Source organism: Ictalurus punctatus, chromosome 11 (assembly GCF_001660625.3).
Source record: "Ictalurus punctatus breed USDA103 chromosome 11, Coco_2.0, whole genome shotgun sequence".
NCBI classification, from domain to species: Eukaryota; Metazoa; Chordata; class Actinopteri; order Siluriformes; family Ictaluridae; genus Ictalurus; species Ictalurus punctatus.
In genome coordinates this window covers 13,186,348-13,196,198 of record NC_030426.2, presented here as the reverse complement: position 1 = coordinate 13,196,198, position 9,851 = coordinate 13,186,348, and the positions used below count along the sequence as shown (strand labels likewise).

The 9,851-nt window shown below is 38.0% G+C and overlaps 1 protein-coding gene across 1 annotated transcript in view; it reads right to left on the bottom strand.

The window, feature by feature from the left end:
• The window catches only part of sxph (saxiphilin), a 10,691-nt gene extending 1,797 nt beyond the window's left edge, over positions 1–8,894 (bottom strand). The window contains exons 1-16 of the mRNA XM_017479773.3: positions 8,793–8,894; positions 7,793–7,953; positions 7,443–7,542; positions 7,105–7,284; positions 6,558–6,723; positions 6,404–6,468; positions 6,100–6,257; positions 5,834–6,020; positions 5,185–5,333; positions 4,861–4,951; positions 4,729–4,773; positions 4,408–4,590; positions 2,086–2,233; positions 839–921; positions 388–572; positions 1–16 (exon numbers count right to left, since the gene is read on the bottom strand). The exon at positions 1–16 is cut by the window's left edge and continues 162 nt beyond it. Of these exons, the coding sequence (XP_017335262.1) occupies positions 1–16; positions 388–572; positions 839–921; positions 2,086–2,233; positions 4,408–4,590; positions 4,729–4,773; positions 4,861–4,951; positions 5,185–5,333; positions 5,834–6,020; positions 6,100–6,257; positions 6,404–6,468; positions 6,558–6,723; positions 7,105–7,284; positions 7,443–7,542; positions 7,793–7,953; positions 8,793–8,850 (1,975 nt within the window). The 5' untranslated portion in view covers positions 8,851–8,894. The remainder of the gene's footprint in view (positions 17–387; positions 573–838; positions 922–2,085; positions 2,234–4,407; positions 4,591–4,728; positions 4,774–4,860; positions 4,952–5,184; positions 5,334–5,833; positions 6,021–6,099; positions 6,258–6,403; positions 6,469–6,557; positions 6,724–7,104; positions 7,285–7,442; positions 7,543–7,792; positions 7,954–8,792) is intronic.
• Between the last annotated feature and the right edge of the window lie 957 nt (positions 8,895–9,851).

The following is a 9,851-nucleotide window of genomic DNA, read 5'->3' as shown; positions in this document are numbered from 1 at the left end:
AATCTGGACGTGTCTCCTGAGAACATACAACAGTGCAGAAATAAACATGATTACAGAGCATTCTTTATATCTGGTGTGTGTAGTTTGCTTAAGATGTACTGTAATGTATGCAAAATGTCCAAGTTGTAAGTAAATGAATCTTGGCATAAAAACAGCAAATATGGCAAAGTTGTAGACAAATCTGAAAAACACAGAATACTCTTACATTAACTACATTATAATTCTACTGTAACTGTGTACAAATATATATATATATATATTTTTTTAATCAATGTGTATAAGCAATTTTATCAACATATTATCAACAGAAACCAGTATAATGTTTAATTAGAATGGCAAAATCCCTAGAATTATATGACTTGTAATTAAAAAATGATTTGATGAGACCTGTGACTTCATGAGGAAGTCGTAGATACGAGCAGCCAGTACAGGTCGTGTCATAACAATGTTGGGCGGGATGGCTCCCAGATTACAGTTCTTCCATTCTGTCAGTGAAGCCCGCTGTCCATCCGCACACAACAACTCAAAATCCCTGGAAACCCAGCCTTTGGCCCAGCCACTACTGTTTAGATCTGCTCATAAAATGAAGATGAAGGTAATTACGTAGGTGATAATAGTCACAAGATCTTCCACATCTACAGCAAAGGTGCCAGAGAAAACAAATCTATTAATTTGACCACAAACAGAAACCATGTATTGTTGTAAGTCTGTAAATATGTTTGGCAATTATTACAGTGCACAGGTAAATATGTTATAGGGGTAGCTTAACCTCCCCATTGAGAAAAAATATATAGCGTGCATTTATATGTCTACATCTCCAAATAGGTAACCATCTCACATTCAATGTTGCTTTCTAGGTTGTGATGCTCCATAAATGCCACATCTCCGTAGCTTTTCCCACTGGGATCGCCAACCAGACACCTAAAACAGAGAATCACCAGTACTTAATTATGTATAAGACAAAGATTTGTTCCTCAGTTCAAAAATAAATGGCTGCATTCTGTCCTCGTTTTTTGTGGCTCCACAATTCCTAATAGTCCTCATAGATTTTGGTCAAATACCTGCAGTCCTTCAAAAATTTAATGACTAAAGTGATTCATTTAAATCAACATGAGCTGGCCATGATTTGCAAGAAATTGTAAGGAAGTAAGAGTAGACAATTTAGAAATGTGTTTTGATTGTGCGACCAGATTAGATGTCAAAGCTTATTTCAAGAGTAGCAACTACCACCCTGTGCCCACCCAGGTGGCCACACCTCTGCTCAGTGGTGAGGTGGAATACAGTCTGAGCACATGACTGATCTATTGAGGGTGAAAGGCTTCACTCAAGGACCCAACAGCGGCTTTCCATCTGTCCCAACAACTACAGAATCTTAATTATATAGGCCACTACTCCAGCACTGAGGATGTTTAGGTTGCAGTTCAGATCTTAGTAAGCATAGTATGCTTTCTAGTAGAAGTCAACCGATTGATTGGTTTTTCCCATTAATCGGCAGCGATAACGGATTGCTGGAAGTATCAGCTATTTTGGCCAAAATCTACACCGATAGTTTTTCCTGGTTGTATCCGTTGTGGGAGCGGCTGAGGACGGTCTGCTGTCGGTATACAGTAGGAGAGCAACGTCTAGAGGCTAAATAAAAACTTTCACTGACAAATTTTGTTATTTGAAGTGTTTTTTGATTTATTTTGGATGGTCCATTTTTTATTTGTAATTTGGAGTGTTACTTTTTGGTTCAGTTTGGATGTATACCATTTATTTACTTTAATATATATTAATAGTTATTATATATTATTATTTATATATTTATTTTAAAAAATGTAATTATTTACATTTAAAACTTTACATTAAAAAAAAGTACATTTTAGTAAATTTTCATGGTACAGTCAATACTGTTTATTTTTGTAATAAAGTTACAGCAATATTTTACTTTGAGTGTTATATTTTCATTCAGTATCACTTTTAAAAAAAAACCTATTGGGTGATTAATGCCCAACTTAGTTATCAGTATTGGTAAAATCCACTATGGGTTGACTTCTAGTGCTCTAGTCCAACAAACAGTGCATATGTGCTATGGTGTTCTCTCACCTCAGAGCTCCCATATTTCCATAGTAGCGCTCATTGTGGTTGTTGGAGCATCGTTTTGTGGAAGCCTCTTCTGTCCCACCTACACACACCTTACACAGACTGCCTTCAGCACCTGGCATACAGCCCTTCCAAAACACCTTAGAGTACGCTGCCATCACAGGTCCATCAGGTAACCAGACCAGTGAAATAAAACAGTCAGTATTAGTTTCTCTAAAGTACACCAGTACGTTTACATTTACACCAGTACAATACAAATAGTGTTGGCCACACAGTACAGGTGTTTGCACCAAAAATACACAAACCACAAATTTGAGCAAACTTGATTATATAATACCACCACTAGCTGTTATTTTCACTTCCTAGGCTCATCATACTGCTTTGCATAAGCTACTAGTTTTATTTACACAATACAGGTGCATCTCAAAAAATTTGAATATCATGGAAAAGTTCATTTTTTCCCCATAATTAAACTTTCATATATTCTAGATTCATTAAACATAAAGTGAAATATTTCAAGCCTTTTAAAAAAAAAATCTTAATAAGCTTAATATTAGAATAAAGAATTTACAACACAGAAATGTCGATCTGAGAAGAGCTCTAATCAGCTAATTAACTCAAAACACCTGTTTTACTAAAAACACTGTTGCTCAGTCGTCCAAAGTGCTCTTTTCAGATGGAAATAAATTTTGCATTTCATTTGGAAATCAAGGTCCCAGAGTCTGGAGGAAGAGTGGAGAGACACGGAATCCAAGTTGCTTGAAGTCCAGTGTGAAGTTTCCACGGTCAGTGATGATTTGGGGTGCCATGTCATCTGCTGGTGTTGGTCCACTGTGTTTTCTCAAGTCGAGAGTCAATGCAGCGTCTACCAGGAGATTTTAGGGAACTTCATGCTTCCATCTGCTGATGAGCTTTATGGAGATGCTGATTTCCTTTTCCAGCAGGACTTGGCACCTGCCCATAGCACCAAAACTACTAGTAACTGGTTTGCTGAGCATGGTATTACTGTGCTTGATTGGCCAGCCAACTCGCCTGAACCCCATAGAGAATCTATGAGAGACACCAGACCCAACAATACAGACGAGCTGAAGGCCACCATCAAAGCAACCTTGGCTTCCATAACACCTCAGCAGTGTCACAGGCTGATTGCATCCATGCCATGTTGCACTGATGCAGTAATTCGTGCAAAAGGATTAAAGCCCCGACCAAGCATTGAGTGCATAAATGAACATACTTTCAGGTCGAGATATCTGTATTATAAAATTACTTATTCTAATTTTTTGAGACACTGGATTATTGATTTCCATGAGCTGTAAGATGTAATCATCAAGATTAAAACAAAAAAGGCTTGAAATATTTCACTTTATATGTAATGAATCTAGAAGACATGAAAGTTCCACTTTTAAAATAAAATTATTGGAAAAAATGAACTTTTCCACGATATAAACTTTTTTGGAGATGCACCTTTAGTTTAGCAAAATTTGCTAAGCTATCTAATTACCCAAAGATACTGTATCCCTTCACGTTAGCCAGCAAACTAGTTCTCACTCACTGATTAATTTTCATTGACCGCTTATCCTGTTCAGGGTCGAGGTGGATCGCAGGAACCCTAGACATGAGGCCAGAATACACCCTGAATAGGATGCCAGTCCTTCACAGGGCACCATACACACATACTCATCCCCAGACTCATTCACACTTTAAGGGCAATTTATCCAAGTCAAATACACCTACTGGCATGTTTTTGGGAGCACAAAAATCATGGCAAGAACATGCACACAAACACCACAGACAGTGACCCGAGCTCAGGATCAAACCAGGAGCAGTGACGCAGCCATTCTACCCACTGTGCCACCACACCACCCCTGCTATCTAGTAAACTTAGCTAAAGTGCCCTCTTCAGTGGGCTAACACAGGCACATCAATGACATGCTTTTGGGGCAACTTTCCAGACTGTAACCATGAAACTGATTTACATTCAGTTAAAAAAATTCAAAACAAGAGGAAAAGGAATTACTTTTAACAGTAGAAAACATACAGCAGGATTGGATTTATGGTTATATTTGTGTTTCAGTACTCAATCACAAATCCTGCTAGACTATGTTTATCATGATGTTAGGCATTAGTAGCTAGACAAGTTTGTTAACAATCTAGCTAATGTTAGGCTGGCTACTATATTGTGTAACTTGACTAACAATGGATTAACTATTATATCGTGCAATTAAAACCAATATTATATTGGTAAGGATTAAACTGGTTACAAGTAGTACTTCTATTTACCTAGGTGCAAACAGCATCTTTTTATTTTCAGAAGATCTGCAGTACCTTTGTTTGGCTCACAGGGGACGCTGCTGTTAAGTGCTGAACTCAGAGAGTGTTGGACAGGCAGAACCCAGCCAGCGGGACTGTACATGAGACCATGGCAGGAACGTCGTCCACTGAGATTCCCAACATACACACTTTTACTGGAGCGCCGTGTCACGGCCACACCATACACTGATGATAAGTCTGCTGGGTTTAAAAAGTTTTTCTTTAAACAAAGGCAGAACAGCAGCTCACACACATTAACACCACGTTAACAGCTTGGAAATTATATGGCTGAGTATATACTGCTTTACTATAGATAAATAAGGTTCCACAGTTTACCTTTAGCCTCTAAAGGTTCTCCTCCGGTGAATTCACACTTTGTGCCTTATGGACAGAGACATTTTCAGGAATAGATATACACCCAGAGGTACATAAACACACATTCCATCCTGTGTATTTAATATTATTTACCATAATACTCAGTCACTACAGGTACAAGGCCACATTTCCCTGCTATAAAAGCATGTGTAGCATCCAAGGACACAGCATCCACTTTATCCCTCTGTAGAAAGACAGAAAAAAACATTGATTGACTGTCTGCTTGATCTCATTCATACAGTGTAGAATGTTGTCTCAACACATCAAGGCATTGCTGAGGAAAACACAATAGAATATAGGGCAGCTCATTTCTGTTATTCACAAGGTTGAATTGTTGTATCTACTTCAGAAGTGTCCAAACAATTGGGCAAATCACATATATTTACTTATTCAACAGTTATGTTCATCTTACTGGACCTTGATCTTCTCGATGCAGTCACTCATTGACGAAGCGCTCACACATACAAGAGGATCTGACTTTATGCTAAGAGCCCACTGCTCGCATTTCTCCTGTTCAGCATGACTTATACAGCACCATCTCACCACACTGTCCTCCAGAGAGCTACCTGAACACACACACACACACACACACACACACACACACACACACACACACACACACACACAGCTTGACTGTTATTTGCAGCAGAGATAAAGGGGGTGATGGCTAAGATGGCTTGAGACACAGAACGTGTCTGAGTTCATTATTGTATTAAGAGCTGTATAATGTGTTCAACTAATCTTTACATCAGAAACTCATACAGTTGAGGTCATAAGTTTACATACACCTTGCAGAATCTGCTAAATGTTAATCATTTAAAATGATCATAAAAATGTGCATATTGTTTTTTATTTAGTCCTGCCCTGAAATAGGCAATTTCACATAACAGATGTTTTCACATAAAAAAAATTTACTTGTAAATGAGGATAGTCAACAGGTTTGATTATTAGCCTACAGTAAATGGTGTGTAGTGGGCTGTCTTGGGCTATTAGTCTGAATGAATATTCGCTATATAAAAAAAAAACCTCATGTCATTCACAGAACTTTGGGATAGAATTTACATACCTTCATGTCTTAACCCCTTGAGCAAAGCAACGTAGTCCAGTCCCAGAACCTGACTGATATCTATACCTTGTTGCAGTATGGACAGTTTATCAGTGACGTCTCTGAACAGCAAATCACCCACACCGTAAATTGATGAATCAAAAAGCTGGAAACGATGAGTCTCTCTTCTCTTCCGGCCAAACGCTGTCTAATAAACAGAATGGTAAATTATCACCAAATTAACGTTAGCAGAACTGACATTAACACACGTACGGTTCAGACATTACCTGAATCGCTGACAGGAACTTGCGAGCAAGGTTTTGGTTGTTTATACGTGTAACTACAGCTCCACCAGGGCCACGGCCGAAATTGCACTTTCTGAAACTGCTCAGTGGAACTCGAGTGCCATCTGTGCACAGTAACCTGTATTCATCCTTCACACTGTCTGTAGAGGTTAGGTTTAAGACAGAGCGTGGCAAAGAGTGTGACAGGGAAGTAGGAAAAATGAGTAGTGAAGCTTTAAAAACACTACAATATCAATTTATTTGGTGAAGTCTCTGTCAGAAGAGACAAAAACATCTATGCATTAACCATCTATGCTGTCCAGGGCTGTATGATCCACAAAGGCCACATCTCCTGCTCCAGACTTCAGGCATCTGAAAGAAAGCAAGTGGTTCACAATTTTTATGTGTGTGTCCAAGTAAAAAAAAAAAAAGTATAGCATGTAGTGTGTGTGTTTTTAAACCTGAGCGCCCCTTGGTTATGGTAGAATGGTTCATTATGAGATGTCTCGCAGTAAAAGTTCCTCTGTGGAACATATGACCTCTGACCCTGGCACCTGGAACACAGGCTGCTGAATGTCATGGTACCAGCTCCAGGCACACAGCTGGCATTGAAGAAGGCACTGACAGCTGAGAGAGCACAGAAAGAGAGATTTTCTATACAGCATATTATACACACTGTGGTACACTACTAACGTTGTTACAGATTTGAATTAAAATCTATAAACAACTCATTTGAAAAGTTCGCGGAATAAATCATGCCTCCCGATCACGAATTAATTCAGTTGGTTAACAGAATACTCCGGTTATACCATTTTTCAGGATCTATCTACCACATGTCATGTGTTGGCAGTTAGCACAGACAAGAATTTTGTTACATTTCCCTCTTCTAAAAAAAGAGACCATGTTGAAATATGCAGAGATAGTCCTTTAAATGTATATAATTATTTCTTGAAATCGCCTAATCTCATTATGACATAATACTAGTTCAGAATGTATAGAATGAATCACCCTGACTGAGGGGCTGTCCTTCAGCCCAGGGCAGGAGGTTGTGGGAAAGCAGCTGCCCTAAAGGCAAATTCCAGCCTGAAGTCCAGCGAGCTCCACTGTGACAGCTCGTAGTTCCCTTAAGAGAACGGATGTCTATCGAGCTTGTGTTTCTCACTACTGCCACTGCCAGGATACAGGTGCCTGCAGAATGACACACAGACATTACAGCATTTAAGCAGTGCTTAGGAGTATTTTTACAAAAATTTTAAATAAATAAATAAATAAAATAAAAAAGAAAGAAAGAACAAAAGATTAACCAAGATTGTTTAATCCCAGCTTAGTCCATTATATATTTCTACCATCACTGTAGATCTCTTTGGCGACTGCTGCAAGACCAAACTGCTTCACTGCAGAATAGACCTCTCCAGCATCCAGAGTCACAAGGTCAGCTTTATTGTCCTGAAAGGACAGCAACAAACTGCATCAAAGAAATACCTTAGCATTTTAAACCTAATCTTTCTCTAACTCATCTCTATCTTAAGTGTGATGATGACAAACAATCATTTCAACACACATTTTATTGTACTGAGAAAAGAAAAGAAAATCTGTTTACTGGAAATTTATTTTATAATAAAAGTCTAAGGGCAGTTGACAAGGCCAATTAACATTATCATTACATTAATATCTCATAGAAGTAGCAGTAACCCACCCGTATCTTACTGAGGCAGTCAGCAGTGCTGAAGGCTCTCACACATGACAGTTGGCTGTACAATGTGGCTGCAGGAGGAAAAGCAGCTCCTAGTGCTTTAGCCAGGTCTGCACATTTCCTTCGCTCTGGCTCTGACACTATACACCAGCGCATCTTTTTTGCTGTACGATACATTCATTTTCACATTCAATTGAACATTTTGTTATTTCGGATACAAGTGCCAACAATACACCCACCACCTTTAGAATAATTCAAACCCTCTGAGGCAGACTCTGCTGTCTGCAGGATAGAAGTAACCTCCAGAAAAACAAATGCATTTTATCAAGAATCTTGAGAAATAAAGCAAGGAGGTATCAAGTTGAACAGAGTATGATTGTAATGATCTGAAAGCTTCTTAACAGAAAAGATTTATAATTTACAATTCAATTTTATTTGTATAGAGCTTTTTTACAATGGTCATTGTCTCAAAGCAGCTTTACAGAAATATATAACATAGGATACAGATTTTAAGTGTGTGGATTAATCCCAATTGAGCAAGGAAAAACTCCCTAAGATGTTATGAGGAAGAAACCAGGAGAGGAACCAGACTCAGAAGGAAACCCGTCCTCATCTGGGTAACAACAGATAGTGTAAAAGCATAAGATCTATCTGCAAGTATTGTTTTGACATGACCCCAATGATAACAATGATAATCAATCCCATTTACATCCCAATTTTCATGATGGCAAAACAGCATCTTTTCCTTTGCTATTACATTTAGTTACATTTGAACTGCCCTGATGATGTGTATGCTTTTTCTGTACTGTTCCATTATTGCCAAATATTGTGCATGGTATATATTTATAGTCTCTTTTAAGTATGTAGGTTGTGCTCATATTCTATGCTGTACAAAACAATTCCACTGACAAATTCATTTTACACTGACATGAAACAATTTAAAAACAAAAACAAAGACATCCAAGTGCAGTCGATTTCATTTTAGTGAGCAGTACACGCTTACCCCACACAGCAGTGGAGAAAAGGAGGATGACGATTATTCCACACACACCCTTCATCATGCTGCCTAATTCACTGCACTGAGACTCACACACAGAAGTTCAGCTCCTCAGTGTACAGCAGGTCAGTGTTGCCAGATTGGGTGCTTTACCTCCTAACCCATATGTTTTTATTTATTTGTTTGTTAATAGTAGTAGTAGCATTTATAAGTGCTTCACAATAAAACTGAACCAACAGTTCAACCAACTAATTTACACGAAAACATTAATATGTACACCAAGAAAATTTAAATGATCATTTAAAAAGTTAAAAACTTTACAGTTCACAGTGGTCAATAAAAAGAAATATTATACCAAAGCACTGCTGAATCCTCAAATCTGATTGGCCAGAAGGTGTTTAGTGATAATTTTCTATAACTGCTGCTCCAACAACAACTCTGGCTCCAAGGCAAATCACTGGTTTATATTAATACGCTCAATCAAATGTCAGCGTTTCTATAGTAACAATTCACACAAGCCCTTGTATGGTGGATGCTCCACTTCACCTAAACCTAATAATAAACTGTTAAAAAAAAAAAAAAAAATTTGTTGCAATTTTCAAAAAATGTAAAATGGTGATGTTTATTTAACGTTTATGGAAAGAGTCCTGGGTGTCAGTGTTTTGTAGCTGTCAGTAAGTTTCCTGACATGGAAGGCTATTCAGGACAGAGGACTTTGTGCTTTCAGGTTTTTCAGTAACATGAGAAGATGCAGGGGTTTTTTTTGGTTTGTTTGTTTGGTATTATCATCTTCAGCAGAAAACAAGTAGCCGGTTGAGGGAAAGACTGTTTATAGATGCTAGAAAATAAAGCATAACAGGAACTAACTTGCGAAGTGGACATTCTGCAACATTAAATTGTAATTACAAATAGTTAAATGTATGACATAATCGTTGGTAAAAGAAGAAAAAAACCCACTTTTGAACATGCTGTTACTGGAACATAACACCACCCCATTATTAGTTATTTTCCTAAAGCAGTATGCCCAGTTGTTGTTTTTTTTTATTCCTTACTTATCTAACAATT